The sequence below is a fragment of the Zeus faber genome (genome assembly GCF_960531495.2).
Source record: "Zeus faber genome assembly, chromosome: 2".
Classification (NCBI taxonomy): domain Eukaryota; kingdom Metazoa; phylum Chordata; class Actinopteri; order Zeiformes; family Zeidae; genus Zeus; species Zeus faber.
This window is the reverse complement of record NC_137189.1, coordinates 21,537,326-21,560,247: the sequence shown is the minus strand read 5'-3', so window position 1 is coordinate 21,560,247 and position 22,922 is coordinate 21,537,326. Positions and strand designations below refer to the sequence as shown.

The window sequence follows — 22,922 nt, the reverse complement described above, 5'->3', positions numbered from 1 at the left end:
GGGAGGTCGCCCGAGACAACAGGAGATCCCATATACATAAGGTGAGGGGCATACTGAGGTAATATCGATAAGAACCGTGGTAAAATGTTGCGGTCGCTTTTATCATTGATCAGGTGCAGATCGCAAGGAAAGCTCAACGTCAGCCCCTCAGATAGACCTGTTGCCACCCGCTTGCCGTGTATGGTAGGACAGGCGCGTGGAACGCATGGGTCAAGAAAGACTGTTTAAAATTGACCAAATTTGCATCGATCTGAAGATTGTGTTTTGTCAGCAAGATGACATAATTTAACAGATAATTATGAAAATATTAATTAATTAAATAAATCTTCATATAAACATTCAATAAAGAACTAGGCAGGCAGCAGCGCTGTCTTCGTGAAGGGAAAAAAAGTAGAAGAGGACAGCAGAGCACTGGAATCGGAAAAGGAGGGGGCTGCGCTCCCGAGATTGTCTCTAGTAATGTGTGCCGGAGAAGAAGCCATTTGGAAGTGTTATCATTGATAGTTAAGGACTGTTGTGTTTTGCATTGTTGAAGCGGTGCTGTATTTGTTGAAACAGTTCGTATGTCGCACTTGTTTGAAACGGGCTAAAAGAAGCTCAATCATGCCACATTGACACACATAAAAAATGTTGGGACACAATGTTCAGCCAGGGACTCTCCCTGACCTCAGTTTGGTGTTAAGGGTATGTGGTGTGGGGGTGGTGTGGTTTCAGCAGCCACACTTGTCTTGGGGTCTAGTTTTTGGGCCCGGCATCAGGGTGGCTGTACGTCTGTTGCTCGTTAGAGTAATCAACAAGCAATAAACCCCCCCATCCCCCCACACACAGGAGAGGAGCCCTTGTCATGACATGTTTTCCATCTGCTCCGGGCTTGTTCCACCTTGTCCATTCGCTACAAGAAACCGGTGCATTTCAACCCTATCACCTGTGTCTCTGTGCCGGAGGGCCCTGGAAGCGCCACTCGTGTGGCGTGTGGCGGGTGGATCTGCCACCGCCATAAATAGGAATTGTTATCAGGAAACGGAATTGCCCCAGTATTTGAAACGCTGAAAGAAGGTAGGCAGTCTCGTGGCAATGTTTTCTGCTGTATTAGGAGAAAGTTTAGTTGGTTTCAAATGTATGAATGGTAGCACATTAATCCAATATGTTGAGGATTTAGTGATCTGCTCGCCAGATGATGGTTTCATGCCAGCTGTGTTGTTTCAACCTCATGGAGATAAATCATGTTCTGTCGCTCACTGTTTTAGTGTAAGCATTTCGTAATACCATTATATCTGAATGGTGTTATGTATTAATGTAATCTCTCCATGTTTTAATGTATTCCATAATCTGATCCTTGATTGTTTTTGTGTGCGTGTGAATATGTGCGTGCGTGTGTGCCCTTCCTCCTTCTCTGTCCCAGTTAGAATTGCGGCTTCACAATTTGGATTTTTTTTCCCTCAGCAAATTGTTTTTTTTTTCCGAGTGTGTTGCCAGTGCAACTTACCATAAAGACTGTTGTCTAGATAACCCCATTTGGATCCGTTACTTTTCTCTAATTAAGTGTGGGAGAAGATTTTTAGCCATTCGAGGGGCAGCATGTCCTGAGACCCCCACCCTACCTGTCTGAGGTTTCCTTTTCATGACACACCGAGCTTAGATGCCCAGTTAGGCAAGACTCTCAGGGCATATTCTGCAAGTAGGATGATTTCCCAGATGGACCTGAAGGTTTACATTTGATTATTTTGGATCATTTATATTGTATTCAATTCATATCAGGTTTTTTTCTGGCCTTTTTGCCTTAATTATATGCAACTGTTATCATTACTGAATTTTCTTTATGATGTTGTTCCATAGGAACAAAAATGAGAAAGTGTCATAGAAACCTCTACATTGTTAGCAGTATTCTTAATATTCTGTCAACCGATTAGTTTTCCTCTCCTGGAAAGGCCTAATTTTTTAGTCTGCACATTCTGTGCAAGACATCACTTCGATAAGAGCTTTAGGCCAGAGCACCCCGTACCCTCTCGTGTTGTCTTTGTCTGTGGTCTTATCTGCAGCTGTGTGTCCCTGACGTGTTTTTCCTTCAGCCTTTCCCGTTCTTACTTCAGAAACTGCTCTCTAAAATCCTTTTAAAATGTCAGCATGTCTCCCGATAGCGGAAGCCGGCCCCCTCTGGACCAGGTTTAGAAAGTCCACAACCAGCCTCACGGGCAGTTGTACCATGGTCGAAAACCCTCCAGAGACCGTCAGAAGGTTGTCACCGGAGAGCAGAGGTCCAACTGCTCACAATGCACGTGACGGGAGTTCCCTGACACGGGCCAAAGGATCTCGGAGGCAGCGTACGCAAAGAAACCTCGACAGACTTTTGCCGAGGCAGACGTCGGGTTTCACCGGAGCAAATCCCGACACTTTGAGCGTTCCAGTTAGGAAAAGAAAAAAAAAAAAAAAAAGGCCATTGTAAAAATGAGTTTAAAGAGAAATACACTGTTAGAATACCGTTGCTTCTAGATGTTCAGAATTGCCACTTTGCCACAGACAAGAGCCATAAAGCACAGGAGTCACATAGACATCAATTAATATGAATTATTTGCTGAAAGCTGATATGCAGTTTTTCTCATGTTGATATGTAAATTGTGCCCATAGACATTTTGTCGCGTGTGAGAGAGAGAATTAAATCACCGAATGTAAACGAGATGTGAGTGAAACACCAAACACTGATAGAAACGCCACAATACACAACATTTCAGGTCGCCTCAGATCGAGCGCCGAAAGGATTCGAGCGACGCACATCCTCCTCTCTTTTATTTCAGATTTATTGACATTGTTTTGGTAAAAAAAATAAAAAAAAAAAAAAAAAAAAATGAGAAAAGAAAAATTTGGCATTCAGATACATTCAATAGTCACAGTTCAATGTGTTTGCCTGACCCGGTGGGACGCTCGCCAGAGCCTCGCAAGAAAAGTGCTTTCCTCGAATTGCGGGGAGATCCCCGCAAACCTTTAAAGCTCAAAACTTTCTTCAATCGATAGAAAAACAGTCGAGATAGAACTTAAAAAGAAAGAAAAGGAGGCACCGCAAGGCCAGAAAAGGACAACCCCCCCCAACAAAACACATTTTCCTAGATTTTCAAAACAAAGTCTAACTAAGATAGATGAACTAGCATGCATGCTCAACATTTGTCAATAAGCCTCGAGCACTTTGAAGGAGGAGAAGGGTTTGACAAAGTGGTAGTCCAAGTTGCCACAGTGCGGGCACTGTTGGACGTTGCTGTACTCGGAGAAGTACTGCATCCCCACCCGCACGTCCACCACCGGCTTCCCGCAGTGCTTGCAGTTCAGACGGGCCTGCGGAGGGGAAGGGAAGGGAAGGGAAGGGAAGAGGACGGTTGTTAAAAATCGGTGTCAAAAATCAGGTGTTTCCATCCAAATTTAAGGGGGATTTTAAGCCAATGTGGGAAAAGGTACAATAAATAGAAGGAACATTTGAGTGAAAATCAGTTGCGTTAAGGAAACCCGATGTGTCCTGATGTTCAAGTCAAAAAATGTCTCATCACAAGGCCTACTATTATAGGCATGTACTATGACAGTAGTATAAAAGGAACAAAAAGGGAAAATTGTGTTTGTGGGACAACTGTCGACTAAGATTTCACAACTGTCACAGCCCTCGCTACCGTTAGAGAAGCTTCTCTCACAGGATGCCCCCACCGCCTCCACCAGGAATCTACCTGGCAACACGGAGTCGCGGCCAGTATGTCGTACGTGTACATGGTGCCCAGCTGGTGCCAGCTCCCGTCCCAGCGGGACTTGCACTTGATGCAGACAACCTTGTGGACTCCCTCCAGGCAGTCCACGCAGATGGCATACAGGTGCATCAGTCTACCTGTTGGGGTGAGAGACAACAAGTCAGTGGAAGACGATTGCAACCGAAAAGTTGATTCCATATCGGATCTGTATTGGAGCACTCTGGAATGGGAATACAAGGGCGCTCCACGCTGATCTAGATAAGATCATAATCTCTTAGAACAGCGTTTTTCAACCACTATGCAGTGAGAGCCGGCCAGGTGTGCCTCGAAAAATCTTTCACTTTCCGCTTGACAAATAAACTAGGGAAACTAGCTCATGTGTTGCAAGATCAAAATTGCAAGTGGCTCTACTAATTTATATAATGGATCTGTTCCAGCCGGAATAACAGCTCTGTACTCATCAGAACAAGCTCAAGTTTCCCACTGAAATGTGTGACTACTATTGTGATGAAAGGTCAGACTCTTTTTTTGAGATTGGGTTCTTGACGATTCACTCAGTAAGATTTAAATTCATTACATTTTCCCAGACTTTGTTTGTTTGATTCAGTTGGTGCAACCCCGTGAGCGGTGGAGGACTTCCAGGGAACGATGGACGAGAGTCAGAAGAGGCGTTTGGCTCTGAGTTATGAATGGAATTCTCCCAAGAATCATTTAAATCCGTCAAACATTTTATTTTAGTGGAATGCGAAAGAGAGGAATTGTGTTATTTAGTTCGTTAATTCAGTTTGTAAATCGAAGATTCACTTGCTCGCCCACTCTTGGCGGACGATAAGTACAGTTCTATGTGTTTGTGATGTTTTAGGTGGTTACATCTCTTAAATACTGTGACAATTACATGAAAACAACCAGACTTATTTTTTGGTCCAGCAATAACTACGATTTCCACCCATATAAATCAAATAAAAAAAATCTACTTTCTGAGGGGAAGTCAGTCATGCAGAGGAATTCATTCTTTTTTCAATTCAGCCTTTAAGGATTTCAAGCATTTCCAAATTTGGCCAATTAGCAACTGACACAAAACTGTTGCACCAAATCACACAACCACATTTGGTTCAACCCTCCTGTTCTAACAGAGGAGGAATCAGCGCTATGAATGGGACAAACCATTATCATCCAGTAGGTGGAGCCAACCTGATTTTGAAAGCTTTAAGACACTGCTTTAAAAATGTAGTACCGCCAGTTACTTGGTAGGCTAGTTAGTTAGTTAGTTAGTTAGTTAGTTAGTTGGTTGGTTGGTTGGTTGGTTGGTTGGTTGGTTGGTTGGTTGGTTGGTCGGTTGGTTGGTTGGTTAGTTGGTTCGATGGTTGGTTGGTTGGTTGGTTGGTTAGTTCATTAGTTTGTTGGTTGGTTTGTTAGTTAGTTAGTTGGTTGTTTAGTCGGTTGGTTGGTTAGTTCATTAGTTCGTTGGTTGGTTTGTTAGTTGGTTGGTTGGTTGGTTAGTTCATTAGTTTGTTGGTTGGTTTGTTAGTTAGTTAGTTGGTTGTTTAGTCGGTTGGTTGGTTAGTTCATTAGTTCGTTGGTTGGTTTGTTAGTTGGTTGGTTGGTTGGTTAGTTCATTAGTTAGTTGGTTGGTTTGTTAGTTGGTTAGTTGGTTGTTTAGTCGGTTGGTTGGTTGGTCGGTTAGTTGATTAGTCAGTTAATTAGCCACGCAACAAAGCACAGAATCACAACCTCAAAACAAAAACACTTTGACCTTGAAGGTGGCAGGGGACGTCGTACTCGATCTCGTCGTGGCGTGAGGGGCTAAGGAACAGCGTCCCGTCCACCAGGGGGAACTGCTCGAAGACCGGCAGCACTCTGTGGCACAGGGCACAGTTGACTACGTTTCGCTGGCTAGCGCTAAGGGCCGACAGGATGAACCTACAGTATAGGACGATAGCAACAACATTCCCTTTTGTTTATTTTTAAGTGTCTGCTTGTCTTTCATTCATCTTCATTCAAATATCTTGTCACAACATCTCGACACACATCACGAGAGCCAGGGTGGAAGCAAACAAATGTTATACCTTAGTACTTTCAGAGACAGGTAAATAAAGGTGGAGATGAATTATGGGAAAATAGTGAAGAAAGCAAGTTCTATTGATACCGTTATATGTGGGTAGCAAATGATTTATAAGGTAGAATATAATGTTATATAGAATATAAGATAATGTCACATAGAGATAATGTCCATAATCACAAATGGAAATATTGCTTGCATTGAGGCTAAATAGCTGATTTTACACTTTCTAAGTGTCTCTTTATCACTTTCCTTTGTCCCTGACACCAACAGGTCTTCCAGTCTTGCTTATAGGGGGAAAAACACAGAATCTCCCGTATTACTATACGTTCCTTTCTCTTTTGTAAGAACCAACAACTGGAGGTGGCTGTAGAGCACAGGCGAAGAGACAAAACTCTCAGCAAGGCATCAAACTCTCTCTAGTCTATTTGCGAGAACTGCGTATCATAGTTAGTGATGAAAAGTTTGTCCGTTTTTGGAGATCTGGCTCTTTACGAGTGACTCGGTAAAAGGGTTTGTTCAATTTTCCAACTCTCTGTTCGTTTGATGCAGTTGCTGTAAGGAATCAGAAGAGTTGGTTTGGCTGTGAGTCATGAATGTAATTATATTATTATTATTATTATTATAATTATTATTATTATTATTACTAATAATAATAATAATAATAATAATAATAATAATAATAGCTTTAATTTATATAGCGCCTTTCAAGGGACCCAAGGTCAACTTCACACACTCATAGTAACATAGTGACATAGTGACATAGTTAGGCAATCTGAGTGTTGTGACTCTCACAAGAAGCATTTCATTTTGTCTAAATTACTTATTTTGGTGGAATGCATAGTATAAATATTCTGTGTGGATTATGCCAAAATGCCTTCAACCTTTTTCTTCACAAACTGAATCCTCAGAAATTATTTTCTGTTTGCGAACGAAGGACTCTTGCTGGAGTGACTCACGACTTCTGAGTCATTTCAAAGATTAGTTCGGTACAAACAAATCGTTTGCGAGTCTTGCATCACTAATCATAATATACAGTGGAATTTAGATGAGTCTGTTTAAGGCGCAGTCGGTGTTTGGCGAGCTCTTGCAAGCTCCGTTTTCAAGCTTTAACAAGGCTTCTAGGGGAACCTGTAGCTGTAAACCATGTCGTGCTGGCTCGCTTAGAAGCGGGCGTAACATAGCTCCAAAGTCGGTGGTCTTTTTTGACAAAAGGAAATGGGCACGACTATTTTCAAACGGGTCCCTTGACCTCTGACATCAAGACATCTGAATGAAATTGAGCTCATTTGAACCGCAAGAGGCTCACCTTTACAGCCATGCCTGAAATGTCAGCTACATAGGGTATATTATAGCGCTTTTCCACCGCATGGAACCAGCTCAACTCGACTCAACTCTAATCCCTTTTTTTGGTTTTCCATCGGGCAAAAGTTGTGGATAGTACCTGGTACTTATTGTTGTACCGCCTTGTTGTACAGCCTCCGTGGAGGTTCCAAGCAAGCTGAGGCGATACTAAAATGTCACGTTAAGAAACGGCAGATTACTGGTTGGTCGTCACTGTGTCGTTGTTGTGCAACGTGGGTAAGAGAGTGACTGAAAACATATCACACTCAATTAGGAAAATAAATACATCTACGATAAAAAAAAAAAAACCACACTGTTATTCTTGGTTTTGTTTTCTTTGTTTTATTTTTTGGACATGCAGGATCGCCCAGAGACATCGCCGAGCAAAGAGATTGGAGTTTTTTCTGTTTTAGCCGTCGACGTCGACAGCCTCTACTGTTCCTGTGTGTGCCGCGTTGGAGGTGACGTCGCAACGGTTTGATGCGCTGTCGCTATGGGTACTGTCTGCAGCGGAAAGCGTAGTACCTGGTACCAAATTAAGTAGAGTCGAGTAGAGTTGAAGCAGTTCCATGCGGTGGAAAAAACAGCTTTTTTTTCTTTTCCCCATTTCTGCACACTGTGGTACCCAAACAGTCGTTGAATTGTAGAAATTGGGTACGGCTACAAAGCTGAGACTCTTGTGAATCCAGAGAGCCCAATTGCATCCATCCATGTGTGATGAAATACGGTGATGACAGCATTTTTTTAAACTTGAACTTATTCTATAGAATTACCTATCCTGACCTCGAGACCCAGAATCTAGACGCGTAGACCATTGAGAAAATGTATGTGATGTCCAGGTACATTGAAGATACGCGGGTGTTTGTGAGCCATTTGAAGGAAATAGTGCTTCTCATCCAGACGTCAAAATCGCACAAATTTCCAATTTTTAGTTGTTATAAATTATTTGAAGTTAATGATACTGTATCACAGAATAAAGTTTTCGAAAGTGTTTGTCAGGGTCATGCTCTTCGGGTGGTCTTTTGGGGGGATTTTTTTACCCTTTTTCCCCCCATTCTCGAGAGGTCAAAAATGAAAACCAAAGCTGTGTAATGATCAACCCACAACTTGGTGCAGCAACTAATCACACATAATTGAGCACGGGGAATGGCCTGAGTATGGGAAAGGCAAGAGTATAATGTTCAAAGCCCCTCTTCACTCAAAATATTGATAATTTGATCAGGGGCAATTAAAAATATAGCGTTGATTACCCTTTAATTGGTAGAAAAGATTGACGTACAGTGCCAAGCTGCATCTCAAATGACTCCTTAGGGTCTCAGCTTTCCGATGGAGTAAGGCATTCGTATGTGGCACCAGCTGCTGCCCGCGCCCCAGAACGTGGTTCCAAGCTTAACAGGTTAAGTTAGCCACATATCACAGCTGGCAAATATAATGGGATGGCAAATATATTGGGGATGCCACGGTGAGGAATTTTTCCCACAGGTTAATAAACTGATGACAACATTTTACAACAATGGGGGGCTTTATGCATGGTGCTGTTTTTTTTGTTTCGAAGTAAGATTTAAAAAAAAAGTAAAATAAAACTGAGTAATAATAAAATACAACTAAAATAAAAACACAATGTTCTCAATGTGTTATTGGGGGAAGAGCAGCAGACGGAGATCGCGGCCGGCAAATTACGCATGGAGATTACGCATGGAGAGGGAGACAGGTCCCATGTGCTTAGTATTTGATGAACATGGGCACTGATACGCGAAAATTAACAAAATGGGTTTCTTTTCTCATAATAAAAAAACAAAAAAAACGGGACGGTGGGCAAGTAATGTAATTGGTATATGCCCAAAAACCAGGTAACACCGGTAACCGCGGCAACCCTTGCGACCATTGAGAGTTGTTATGAACCCCTGCAGTTGCCTGTTTTCGAAACAGTCTTCCTCTTTCTATTATACATATGTGGGCCGGGGCAGCTGGAGTGGCTGGGTACACCTGTTGAGCTTGTCATTTTAAATGGTGGATTCTGGCTTCAGGTCAGCGAAAGGCCAAAAGAGGGCTCTCTACCTTGTAGTAAATATAATCTACTTCCGTATTATCAGCAGTCACAACCCCGGTGGAATATAGAGTATATAGTATACCAAATATTTCGTTTTCTCACCGGCCAAATTTTGCATTTTGTTATTTCCACTGTGTATCCCCTTAATGTCCAGTCAGCTTCTACGACAACGTAACAGAGAAAGTCAAATTTAAACTTGCTCTGAAAACCGTCTCCATGACCAAAACTTTAATTTAATAGTTCAAATATTTTAAATACATAAATGTACACCGATCAGCCCCAACATTAAAACCACTGACAGGTGAAGTGAATAACATTGATCATGGGGTCAAGGGATCAAGGGGTGGCATATATCAGGCAGCAAGTGAACAGTCAGTTCTTGAAGTAGATTTGTTTGAAGCAGGAAAAACAGGCAAGCGTAAGGATCTGAGCTCCTCTGACAAGGGACAAATTGTGATGGCTACATGACTGGGTCAGAGCATCTCCAAAATGGCAGGTCTTGTGGGGTGTTCCCGGTATGCAGTGGTTACTACCTACCAAAAGTGGTCCAAGGCGCCCAAGGCTCATTGATGCGTGTGGGAGATAAAGGCTCGCCCGTCCGGTCCGATCCCACATAAAAGCTACTGTAGCACAAATCGCTGAAAAAGGTTAATGCCGCTATGATAGAAAGGTGTCAGAACACACTGTGCATCGCAGCTTGCTGCGTATAGCGCTGCGTAGCCACAGACCGGTCAGAGTGCCCATGCTGACACCTGTCGATTGGACCATGGAGCAAGAGAAGAAGGTGGCCTGGTCTGATGAATCATGTTTTCTTTTACATCATGTGGATGGCCGGGTGAGAATGTGTCGTTAACCTTGGGAAGAGATGGAACCAGGATGCACTATGGGAGGAAGTCAAGCCAGCGGAGGCAGTGTGATGCTCTGTGCAATTTTCTGCTGGGAAACCTTGGGTCCTGGCATTCATGTGGATGTTACTTTGACATGTACCACCTACCTAAACATTGCTGCAGCCCAAGTACACCCCTTCATGGCAACGGTATTCCCTGATGGCAGTGGCCTCTTTCAGCAGGATAATGAGCCCTGCTACCCTGCAAAAACTGTTCAGGATTGGTTTGACGAACATGACAAAGAGTTCAAGGTGTTGACTTTGCCTCCAAATTCCACAGATCTCAATGTGATCGAACGTCTGTGGGATGTGCTAGAACAACAAGCCCAATCCATGGGGGCCCCACCTCACAACTTACAGGACTTAAAGAATCTGCTGCTAACGTCTTGGTGCCAGATACCACAGGACACCTCCAGAGGTCTTGTGGAGTCCATGCCTGCTGTTTTGGTGGCGGCTGCGGTTTTAGTGTTGTTGCTGATCGGTGTCATAGGCTTTTAGTTGTCAGGGAGCTTTGAGGGGAGTAAAATAAGTTGTATTTTGAATGAGTTTAAAGATTAAAAATAATCTGTTATTATTGTTATCTGTTAATTTTGTCAGTTAATAATAGCTATACAGATAAATGTGTGATTGGATAGGTAAATAGCCATGTATATTTGCATTATTTTTGTTTTTTATTTGGCGTTTTTGGGGGATATTTGGCTATTTTCGCCCATTTGTCTTGTTTTATTTATACTATGTTATATTTTAAGCTTTTCATGCCAATTGTCTGTTCAGCAACTCACCAATCTGTCCCATGACAAATTCCAAATTCACATATGAAAATGTACTTTGTGGATTAAATGGATTCTTGGCTCTGATTCTGATACATTCTTCTCATGGTCTTTAAAATAATTCCTCAATAGTCAGCTACTTGACTCTGGAACAAGGAGAACTATGGCAGGGGAGCTATTGTCAATTCAATGACATAGTAACACTGACAGACCAATACATCCAGGTGCATTCCCACCTGCGCAGCTCCTCCCCCTGGCCGGCGTGCGCGTCATCCTCCATGCGCACGTGGTAGGTGTTGAGCTTGTGGCGCGGGACGTGCGTGAGCAGCTCAGAGAGGTCCAGCCTCCTCAGGAACTGGACCGGGAGGTGGTGGCCGCCATCGCCTGCACCGCCCCCATGGGCGAGGCGGTGGGGCAACGGCAGGGCAAATGACAGGGGGAAGGGGAGGACGGAACCCGAATCCAAGTGGGCGACGCCGAGCGGGCCGCCGGAGGCACCCAGGGGGCAGCAGCCGCTCCTGCCGTGGGCTCCTACTCCGGGGAGGAGGTGTTTCCTCTGGTTCTCCATGTGGACGGCTGATTTGAGGAACTCCCCCAAGTGACGCGACCCCCGGGAGCCTCCTGGACCTCCTCCTCCCGCTCCGAAGGCGGCGGCAGCGGCTGCAGCAGCAGCAGCGGCAGAAAAGTGGAAACCCGTCGGCGGGGACTGTCCTGGGGAGTCGCAGGGAGACTTCTGCATAGCCCCCAAGGCGAACGGTCCCCCCACACCATAGCCAAGCCCAGCCCCCCCGCCTGCGGCCCCCCGCTCCATTGAGTTCTGACGCTCCATCGACTGCCTGCGGGGCAGCTCCTGGCTAGAGGCCCTTTGCACCAGCTTACCTACGCCGCCGCCTCCCACCACCTTGCTTTTCTTGGGGTCATCGCAGAGCCCCTCCCCAGGTCCCAGAGCTCCGGCCCCCGCCCCACTCCTGCCCGCCGCCCTCTCCAAGGGCTTCTTCTTGCGCTCGTCCTGCATGCGCTTCACCTGGTACCAGTCGGTGTCCTTCTTCAGGTGGCCCTGGCCGCAGCGGCAGGAGCAGAAGCGGAAGGCCAGGTCGTAGCCCTTCTTGGTCCACATGTTCTGCCGGCACTGCTTCTCGTTCCAGGAGCGCGCGCGGCCGATGCAGTTGAACTGGGCCAGGATGGAGCTCTCCCACTCGTAGAAGCACTGCAGGTGCATCCAGTTTCCGTACGGACAGACCTCGCTGTTGCAGAGCACACGCTGGTAATCGTCCTTCTCCAGGTCAATAGCGCGGCCCAGGCTGCACACCAGAGGAGTCGCGCAGGGGGCTTCTGGATGAGAGAGAGAGCGGGAGGGAGAGAGAGGGAGAGAGAGAGAGAGAGAGAGAGAGAGAGAGAGAGAGAAAGAGAGAGAGCTAGAGACCCTGAGAAATGCTGACACAGGGGAAGTTAAGCTGAAATAACATTTGTTATTACACTGCAATAACTTAGTTAGGACATAGCACTCATTTATAATTTATCCTGCACATAGAGTAACATTTTGTATAATCTGTATTTTTTTATATTTGGCTATTTCTGTTCTGTATTTTTGCTATTATTCTGTATTTTTATTATTATTATTATTATTATTATTATTATTATTATTTATTTATTTGTTTTTATTTAAATGTACTTGGGGAATAAACACATTCTGATTCTGATTCTGATTCGATTAAATGTCTCAATATTTCTGTAAGTATTGGTTGGTTTCATAGAACTTTTATATACTGTCTTTTGTGACAGTTTTGAAGGTTAAGTGCAGATATGCCCTGTAACATGGGCTAAATGTGTGTTGCAATGGGTGTTGTTTACTAATGATGTGTGATGCCTCATTACCTGAAGCAGATTAGTGAAGAATAATTTCTGCTCTTTCACACGTATGTGTACAATCAATGTGTGAAAGATTTTTGTAACTTATATAGCAAAAACAAAACAAAAAAAGACTGTTAGATAACCTTAGTTATTCGGGGACATCCGACGTTTCTGTAAAATATGTAATCACACAATAGATTATGATTAATTGATTTAGTTTCTTTCTTATTTCTCCATCAAACAATTTTGACCTACAACATATAATGTAACGCACACACACTGGTTAATCAGATTCACTGCAAGTTGCCTTTCACTTGTTGCTTGTGCCAGGTCTTGCATTCTTGGCGGGAAAGGCGGACCCCGTCACCAACAACTGAAGCAGCGTATACAGGAGCACATAGGAGATGCATGCAAAACACAAAATTTGTGTACACTGAATGGCTGTCTCTGTCTCAAATATGGTATTTTTTATTTTTATTTTTATTTTTTTAAACAAAATAAACTTACGGATTACCACTTTAAGGTTGCTACGTGTTAAGCACAGTATTGCATGCAGTCAACCGGAGAGCTGTGATGGTGCCAGGTGAAGTGATGAGAAGATCCAAACGCGTGATCGGCGTTAAATCCCTGCTTGGGGAGGGCTACGGGGTCAAGCTGACGAGCGGGAAGTGTCAAGAGCTCTACCCCCTGAGGAGGCCACGACCGAGAAGCGGAAAGGTGCGCGTCATAAAAACGAGACGCGCAGGGCCTCGCTTCACCTACGTAAATATGAAACGCGCATCTCTGAGCCCAGTCCGTTCAAAGTGGCAACGGGCGTTTCCCGAAATATATATATATATATTTTTTTTTTGCACCAGGGAGATATTTCTACGCAGAGCGGACTCCACGGTGCAGACGGCGAGTTCTCCCGCGGTCTCCTCCGTCCTGCGCTTACCACTCGTGCGCTCGCTTCGAGGCGCAGCCGTCGCCCCCAGTTGCGCCGCCGCCGCCGCTGCCGCCGCCGCCGCCGCCGCCGCCGCTGCGCCTCCTGTTGCGGCCCCGCCGGCTCCATTTTCCTGCTCGTCCCCGCTGCTGTTGGTGCGTCTGCTTTTCTTCCCCTTGCTGCTCTTCTGGTTGGGCATTTTACAGATCCCGGTGTCAAGTCGATTGCGATCACTGTCAGCGGTTGTCAGCGTCTGACATTTCCATCGATTCCATGTCGGGCTCCCGTTGTTGAACGTGGACACCTCCGCACTGCTGTCTGCCCCTCGGTCAGGAGGCTTCGGAGGCTGTGGTGATCATAGAGCACAAATCTTCGATTTCTGCAGGAAACCGATGCGAAGGGAGGCGTGCGAGTCCGTTGTTTTGATTCCTGCTCTCGATCGCCCGGTCGCTGTTTTCTTCCACCCCCGTGACGTCACGTGGACCCGCCCCTGGCACTCGGTGTGAGAGAGAGAGAGAGAGAGAGAGAGCGAGCAGGAAAGGGGGTCCCAGGTAGGTAAGCAGCACGCCATGTTTCTGTTATTTTTAGGTCCTACATTATCATTGTCGTCTTTATTATTAGATTTTGTGTATATTGGCAGATTATACAGATTGGCAGACAACTTCACGTTCCGTTGTCCTGAACATTGCAACAGCACCTGTTAAGCAGGGGCCTCCTCGTCTTTTACTGGTTTGACAGCAACCATATTCTCAATGATGGCACAAGGACAGCTCTGTCAATGTTCTGCCCAAATGGGATTGGATCTTTTGGTTTCATTCATAAAATAAGAAACAAATACAGAGCACTGAGGAAACTTCCAAGTACATTTTTTCATTGTATTTTTTTAATCCTTGCAGTGTATTACACAGAAATATCGAACTTGGTTCTCGTTCTTTCCGTTAGAAAAACAACATATTACTGAGGTTTTCACAGCATGTGGGTATCGCAATAGAAATCGGGGGGGTTGTACATTACTGAAATACATTCCTTTTCAACGCCATTAAACTGTCACACAAACTGATCAAAATTTTGTAGATTGACAAGGTTTCAATTAGTCTCACAACCTCATTTGTCCCCCCAGCCCAACCAAATATTGCAACGCCTCCAAATAAAGACTTGTTGGTATTTTGGACTTTCGGCCTTACCTAGCATCAGAATCTGAACATTTTTTAACTTGATTGCTATATTAAAAAAAAAAAAAGAAAAGATTATACTTTTCTAAAAACTTTTAGTTAAACAGCCAGCACCAAGACTTGACTATTTTAACTGCAAAGGGAAACTATGGAGTGTGTGAGGTGCCTTCAAGTCACAGGCCTACAGTACTGTATAAGGAATTAATAAAAGTGTGTCTACAATCTATGTCTTGCACCATGAGTGCAAGGACCTCTAATTTAAAATTGCTGGTCCTGAGAAAAGTTCACAAAACCAAATGTTGCATTTGGCACCGGAAAGCATTGCAAAAGAAACCCATTGGCAATCATCTCACTTAATGGGCAAATGATAGACTATGGCTGGTTAACACACACAAAAAAACAAGATTTTTCTTTATAAAAATTTAAAGGCTCAGATAAAAACATACTAAGAAAACAGCATGAATACAAAGTTGAAATGTGCAAAAGCCTTTCTTGCAAATTATTGTTTTTCCTCCTATGAAATAATGTTGGGAGGGGGAGAGTTTAGGAATGTCTTATTACCAAGTCCATGAGAGGTAGTAGAAAATGAGCAGATGTAAACAGTGAATGGATGCCACCATCCAGCCCACAGTACTATTGGTTATTGATAAAAAAAAAAAAATAATAATAAAAATTAAATGTATTTCAGTCTCATTTTTAAACACACGAATGTCCCAAGACTAAACTTGAAATGAGGAATGTAGTAACTTTGGATTGAACATCGTCATGGCACAATTTCTCAACAGGACTGATAACATCAAACCCAAAGAATATAGCAATCAAAATTTTACATCGCTGATCTGTGCCGTTAATAGCCTCAAAAGTCTATCAAAATGCTTTGGCGGACACTTTTTTGGAGCCGCTTTCGTCGGAATGGTAAGCGCCTGAGCGAGAGAACACTTTTTTTTCTTATAACCTGTAAATACATATGCAGCTATTTTTCAGCCCTTGAACACCTCACACACTGCAGAAGCTTCACGTGTGTGTGAGCAGCTTGGTCAAGGTCACCGAAAAACCCAAACTATTGTACGGTGTCCTTAATTTGTGCAATGGGGCCTCGAGAGGCAGAGCCGCTTAGAAGAGTATTCTAAAAACTCCCAAAATTTTTTTTTTTGTTTTAAAGCATGCAATTAGTTGAGGATGACCAGCATATTGCTGATAAAAATATACACCGCCTATAAATAATAACTGGTAGGTAGCTATGTTTGCAGGTTGGGTCATAACACTCAGGTTACACATTAAGCAAACAATAAACTTAATGCAGTGAGTTCCTATGAACACTGGCAACCTATTATAATCGATTATTATCTAGTATTTGGCCGCGTGTTACAACATCTCTCAGAAATTCACTGAGAGACATGTCAAAGAGAAATGTTAATCTGTTAATAAGGCTCAGTGTCTAAAAAAAAGAAACTCAAGAAAATTGCTCAAAAAAAAAAAGTTTGGAAAGATTACGTATATGACCAAAATTCTTAGTAGAAGGCTTTAATCTCCCTCCTAAAGCAGGATGACGTCAACGTCGTCGTGGACCCCCTGCAGCAGCGTCTCACTGGCAAACGTGACCAGTTTCCTCTTCTTGGCGGCACGCAGCGTGCCCACCAGTGCCTCGAAGATGTTGGCGCACCGGTCATCGCTGAAGAGCACCCCGAACTTGACGCTCATCTTCCCCTCGGCGTCTGCAATGACAGAACAGACAGAGCTGTTAATCATTTTGTCTCACCGATAGAGCCCGCATCACGTCGAATGAGTCATATCCGACGGTTGGAACCTCCAACCTCATCACAAAAATACTGTTCGTCGGGGAAAAGAGGAAGGGTGGACGCGGAAATTCGGCAACCGCCACGCGTCATAGCTTTTCGCATGCGGAATCCGACTCTCCATAGGAAGCAATGTTCCTTGGTTTGTTCTTGTTGTTTGTTGTAGTAAGTGTGAAGGAAGCTTAAGTCTAGGTAACAATTCTGCGATAAATGTTAAAAATAAGAGTCAGTTAATAACCATCTGTACATAGTAATAACCCTTCTGTAATGCCGATAGTGATCGCAGTTGTGAAGAGAGCGTTAATATTATGACCAGGATGGATGAGTCTTATTAGAGAGCAGTCATATTTCAGTTTACACCTCAAAAAACATTTGCGCAATTTGCAAATGTTCTTATGTAAAATACTGATTTGTGTAAAGTTTTCTTTAATTGATGTAATCACTGCTATTATATACTTTGCCACACTTCTATAATTACTGCTAGAATCACTGGATTGACAAAATTGATTTGCTTTCTGTGATGCTGTTGTGATGCCATTGTACATTATTACTACACTGCTGCTACAACATGTACTTACTTACTTTAATGCAACTGCCATCTGCCCACACTGGGCTCAACACCGACTTTTAAAAGTGGTTGCCAGGCATCAGCTTTTGGTTGCCGCAACTGCCATTTTTGCCATTTTTAGTCACCTTATATTTTGAGTAATTAACATACTGCATCTGCACTTGCATCTTTCCATTTAAAAGTTGTGCTCCACCATATGAGGTCTGAGCCATGCTCATTATTAATGCTGTCGGTCTATAAATATAAGAACTGGTTATTGAATTGAAATGGCTATATGTTGACCAATTTGACAAAATTGACTAGAAAGACATTTAAAACTAAAGACATTTCCTGTATATTTTTTATTTTAGCTAGTTTTCCAAGTACACAATACAGTTGCAGTTCGTTTTCATTCTGTTTAGTTTCAACTGAAATGTTTTTTCACACCTAGTTTTTTTAGTTCAGTTTTAGTGAACTGTACAGGGATGCAAACACATGTATGGTGAAAAAAGGTCCGAAATATACTGTACTTGCGGTAGCCGACGGTTTTCCGGGTTTCATGAATCGCATCACTTCCGACGCGCATTACAGTTGTTACAGTAGTTTTCTGAGCCTGTGAACGCAGCATTGCTTTAGAACGCTTTCAACCGGAGTGGACCTGGACGGTGTCTGCGTCTAATGTAATATCAGAGAACAAGTCCACAAGTTAATCGATCGCAGAAAGTTTTGTTCTCTCGGAGGGATAAAAATTAAAAAAAAAAAGCTTAAATGGGTCACTGCAGCCCACCTAGGGCTTCTACCGACTAAAAATGGTCACAGTCAACTATTAGTTGTCAGTTCAAGCCATAAGTTGACTAATCGTTGCACGTTTACCATATTAATTTAATTATTTAAATATTTGTTTTTGGCATCAGAAATTGGTTTAAGTTCCAGGGCTGAGAAAGAATGTTGTAACTAACATTGTTAACACTGTGTCCTATTTCAGATAAATAATAACCAGCCTCTACAATTTAAATGTAATCGCCGTAAATCATTTTAGTGAGCCGCCTGTTAATTACCGGCAAAAGCCGCTCATCGAAAGCTGTAATTATTCTTCTGAATATGTCTGAACAACCAGCAAGGAGACTGAACATTTATTTAAGTTAAAATTTGTTTCAAATTAAAAGCCCTCAAGCGTTTCACACACGGGTCCAGCCATATAGGTTTTAAGGTCAATTTTGACAATGCACAGCTCCCAAATAAAGTTGGTTTTTTTCCAGCGACCAACCGACCAATGAAAAACTTGGTCGACTAAGACTCTTCTCGTCGACTAAGGTTTGGTCGACTATTTGGGGAGACCCGAGTTGTCTAGCTCTTTAAAACTACCACCACATTATTAATTTCATGGAAAAACAAGACAATGGCATATTAGAATCCACAGGAAAAGCTCTCACTGCCAACCACGGGTCTTTAAGCTGCTCAGAGAATAACTGTGGGGTGTTGGAATGTGTGGAAGCGAATGCCCATTTCACATCATCATGTGTATTCAGTTTGTAAAAAAAAAAAGAGAGCAATGGTTTACACCCCAGAACAGTGCCTCAAGATGTGTGAAAGAATAGTTTGACCATTATTTTCAAACATCCGTACAAAATAGCCCAATTATCTGTAGGCCTCAACAATATGTGTATGTATATTCAAAAGAAGTGGCAGAATATGGGAAAGTTCTGAAAGCGATGTGGTTGGTATCTGCAAACCAGATATACGGTCTTGTGGGAAAAATTCCAAATACATCTGCTCAAATATAGGCTGGGTGGTCTGGAGTTGTGCATAAATGCATAAAAATGGTACAATTTTTGTATTTTAGGAAGATGATCATAACATTTGCAAAATATATATATAAAAATAAACATTTTAATAATTATGATTTACAATTAATTGTCTCTCTCAGTGAATGCCACTCTGTAATAGTTAGAATATAATCTTTTGATTGTTATTGCACGAGTAGAATACAACAAAGTTTGTTCTCTGCATTTGACCAATCCTATACCTAGGAGCAGTGGGCAGCCGCAATTTAGCGCCTGGGTCAGGGGCACAAACAGGAGTATTAACCTCTAACATACAGGTCTTTTGATGGCGGTAGAAAACGGGAGCACCCGGAGGAAACCCACACCAACATGGGGAGAACATGCAAACTCCACACAGAAAAGACCTGGGACAGCCAGGATTCTAACCCACACTTTTTGCTGTGAGACAATAGTGCTAACCACTGACCCAACGTGCCGCCAAAACTTGGTTAGAGATGTCACAGAGTAAGTGGCAATGCCTTAACCGTAGATGTGTTAAACTAATTGGGACCTCTTCCATCCTTGTTAAGGGGAGTGCTAACTTTCTCTACTTTCATACAACACACATAATAGTGTAATAATGGTAGTATAATAGAACATATCTACCCATTGAGAAGAGCTGTCTTTTGACACTGAAAATTCAAAACACAAACAATTTTCCTCGGTGCAACAGATGGAGATGCACGTTTACACCTGCATCTTAGATGATCCGATCACAAATGGACAGCTCTAAGTACATCTGTTCACACCTGGCATTAGAATGTGTCTCAACATGTGTTTCGAGTAACCACTTGTGATCGGATCTCACTTCCATGCTCTACAGTATATACAAATCAGATTTATTTTGTTTCCACATTTTCTTATTTGTATGGAAAATGAAAAACGTAAGTCTAACTCAGAGAATTGGAGTTTTTTTTTCTCCTCCCGACAACGCTGCACTGTGCGTGCTGCGTCGGTTCCTGCGCCGGTTTTCCTGTGTTTTTATTTTAGATCTTGCAGTGGACCGTAGATGCAGCCTTTCTGTTCCTCTGTCTCCGGCCAAAAAAAATAAAAACAGTGTTTTTATTGTAGATCTATTTATTTCCATCAGTTTCAACTTGTATGAAACAACATTCTAAACACAACTGAGTCAAGGGACTGTCCCGATCACGGCGTAATGGAATGAACAAAGCAAAAAACCTGTGTCCCGTACCGCGTCATGCATGCCTCGCCTTTGATTTCCGTTTCTATGGGACTTAATTTAGTTAGAACTAAGTTTTTGTGTAAAAAATGTACTTGTAACTAATAAATCCTGCCTTTCTGTAACAGGGAAACATTATATGGCCATATAAAGAATATGGCCATATATGAGCGATCTGACCGATCGGGTCTCAATGTCTCCTCAAAACGGTTTGGGTGTTTTTAAACCTGGCATTAGCGCTGTCCACTTGTGATCGGATCACCAAAGATGCATGTTAATGCCAGATGTAAACAGGGTCTTGCCACTCGGCAGATGGAAACATATAATTGTGGAATCTATCAATCCCACCATCAAATACTCAACCAGCCCGCACTCACTTTTACTGCCGAGACGTTGAATCTCCTCCACAAGCAAGTTTACTTCGTGGTCGGTGTTCATGGTCACTAGGGGGGGAAGAGAATACCATTTTCCAACAATTTAATAAATCATAAAATGTCTGAGAACACTGTGTATACATGGCATATATTACTATGACACTGTATCTTAACCTGTACTTTTTTGGTAAATTGTAATCAGGATCTGCATGAGCACTCTGCAGAAATACAGTACTTTATGCTATATTATAGGCTGTTATATCACGACACTTAGTATGACAAGTACATTTAACAGTACTTACATACTTTCACTTAATTAAAAAAATGTTAGTGGGGTTTATCACTTACGCTAGAGTCACTCTGTGTCAGGGTATTTGTACTTTTCATTAATTAAAGGCGTGAGTACTTCTTTCATCACCGTTGAACGATGAAAAGTACGAGGCGCCCGCGATGCGGAAATGGATTATTGGCATCCATTTCCAAGCAGGAAGAACCAGCGAGCCTGCTATTAACCATACTTAATCGTCTACAATTAGTGGTCACAGTGAACCTGTCGCGGGTGTTTCGTCAGATTGAACGAGGTTAAGATTGAGACATTTTAATACGTAACCACCATTCAAAGCTACTGGTTGCTGCTAAACCTATGCTAGCTGCTGCCGGTCCGAGGGCGGTAGCAGCTAAAGAGGGCTGTTGCGGGCAAATAGACGTTTAAATATAACAGATGAGATGAGATGAGATGGGATGGGATGGGAACATCTGCGTAAAACAATTTTGAAAATGAAAAGATGTGTAATTACCTGAAGACGGACGGTGTACTGTATTTTCTTTCTCCGAACGGGAGGACGCCAGCCGAGCCGTCAACCAATGCGGAAATCCCCCTTCCGCTGACGTCATCGCCACCACGCCCCCATCTGTGGGAAATGCTGCGTTCGCGGTCGCATTGGGATAAATGTGGATACAAGAGTTTCCTGCTTGGGAACACGCGTTCGCGTCTGCTTTCAAGTTGTGAACACTACCGGCGGACGTGGGAGTCTCTGCCTTCAACCCCGATTTCTCCCAATTGGTATATTGACGATAGGAGAAATAAGTATACTTTCATATAAATAATGAGAAAGTCGGTAATATTGTCCAATGCAATAAATATATACGGGTTTCGGCCGCTTTAACACTCCAGTAGTCGTATTTTCCATATGACTTGAATGCAGCAAGCCAGAGTACACTCTAAAATAAAGGAGACAACACTTCTCAGCTACACTAATGGTCATAGGTGCACTTATGTGTGGTGTTTCTTGTTTATCCTGAATGCACTCTATGAATATGAGTGCCAATGTATTATTCCCACTCTACTTTTAGAGATCCGCAGAGCCGGCGTTATTATATACGGTATATCTCTATGTTCACTCATTCACTCTCTAGGGATCCATTGTAGATATCTAGGACCAGCAGCGCAGTGTTGTATCTTATTTTATTATATTATTGTTTTTATTTTTATTCCTATTATCGTGGTCCGGCTCTCCACTCCATTCTCATTGCTGTTGCTCCTATGACACCTGAATTTCCCTCAGGGGATTAATAAAGGTTTATTTTATCTTATCTTAATTTAGATTAAAAAAAATTTAGATTAAAAAAAATATATATGTTTACATCAAATGTATTTCTAACCAATTTCTTATAAACTATTTATTAAACAGTGTGAATAGACACTCAAAGATCTTGAAAGCTACTGATGAAAAACAGTGACCCTGAGCACTTTTATTGCATTGTGTTGTCAGGATCAAAATTAACCCAACTGTTATGTTGTTATGTTATAAACAGACATCTTTAATGTTTTGGATCAAACTGACCACAGTAATTTAAACCTACGGTAAATGACTGTAATTGAAAGTGTTCCCCAAGTTCACGGTTCAGAACATCAGCAAGGAACACATAGCAGTTTGTCAATAATGGGGGGGGGGGAAACACCAATAAAAACTATCTAAAAAATGTGTGTCTGGTATGGGCCTGCCAGCGTCCAGGATAAGGCCGGACTCAACAGGTCATCGAAGCAGCCGAGAGGATCATCAGCTGTGACCTGTCCACCCTTCAAGACCTCTATACTTCCAGGTCAAGACGATCAGTGACCCTATCAGGGAAAAATGAATCCCTCAGTAACCTGAATTGATGCGTCGATTCAGATGTGTGTGTATAAGTCTTTATTCATATTTGTAATCATTCAATCATCACACATCACTACAACTCACAGTTATCCATTTATTTATTCATTTTATCAAACAAATTACTTTTCTTCGAGGGTTAAAACTGTCCTCCTCTGGCCATGGTGACCTCTGCTTGGTACCGGGTTTGTCTTGGGGTCTCCAGGATTTTGATGATAATCTGAAAACAGTAAGCAAATGATCCAATTATTCCTTGTGCTGTCCTAGATAGTG

At 42.7% G+C, this 22,922-nt stretch overlaps 2 protein-coding genes across 3 annotated transcripts; both read right to left on the bottom strand.

Moving 5' to 3' along the window:
- Nucleotides 1-2,850: 2,850 nt before the first annotated feature.
- Nucleotides 2,851-14,034, bottom strand: heca (hdc homolog, cell cycle regulator). Of its 2 annotated transcripts, none has more exons than XM_080019564.1 (5): nt 13,617-14,034; nt 11,068-12,163; nt 5,476-5,642; nt 3,705-3,859; nt 2,851-3,324 (listed from the first exon to the last, which is right to left on the bottom strand). In XM_080019564.1, exons 1-5 carry the CDS (start codon nt 13,801-13,803, stop codon nt 3,160-3,162), a joined length of 1,770 nt encoding a protein of 589 aa, XP_079875690.1. In that variant the 5' UTR covers nt 13,804-14,034; the 3' UTR covers nt 2,851-3,159. The 2 variants fall into 2 exon arrangements, with proteins under 2 accessions (XP_079875690.1, XP_079875691.1); XM_080019565.1 differs by having other exon boundaries at nt 11,068-12,160.
- A 1,280-nt stretch (nt 14,035-15,314) lies between these two features.
- On the bottom strand, nt 15,315-21,367 carry abracl (ABRA C-terminal like). Its single transcript, XM_079996567.1, has 3 exons — nt 21,294-21,367; nt 20,500-20,565; nt 15,315-16,491 (listed from the first exon to the last, which is right to left on the bottom strand). The coding sequence occupies exons 2-3, from the start codon at nt 20,558-20,560 to the stop codon at nt 16,313-16,315; spliced, it is 240 nt and encodes a 79-aa protein (XP_079852693.1). The 5' UTR covers nt 20,561-20,565; nt 21,294-21,367; the 3' UTR covers nt 15,315-16,312.
- Nucleotides 21,368-22,922: the final 1,555 nt, after the last annotated feature.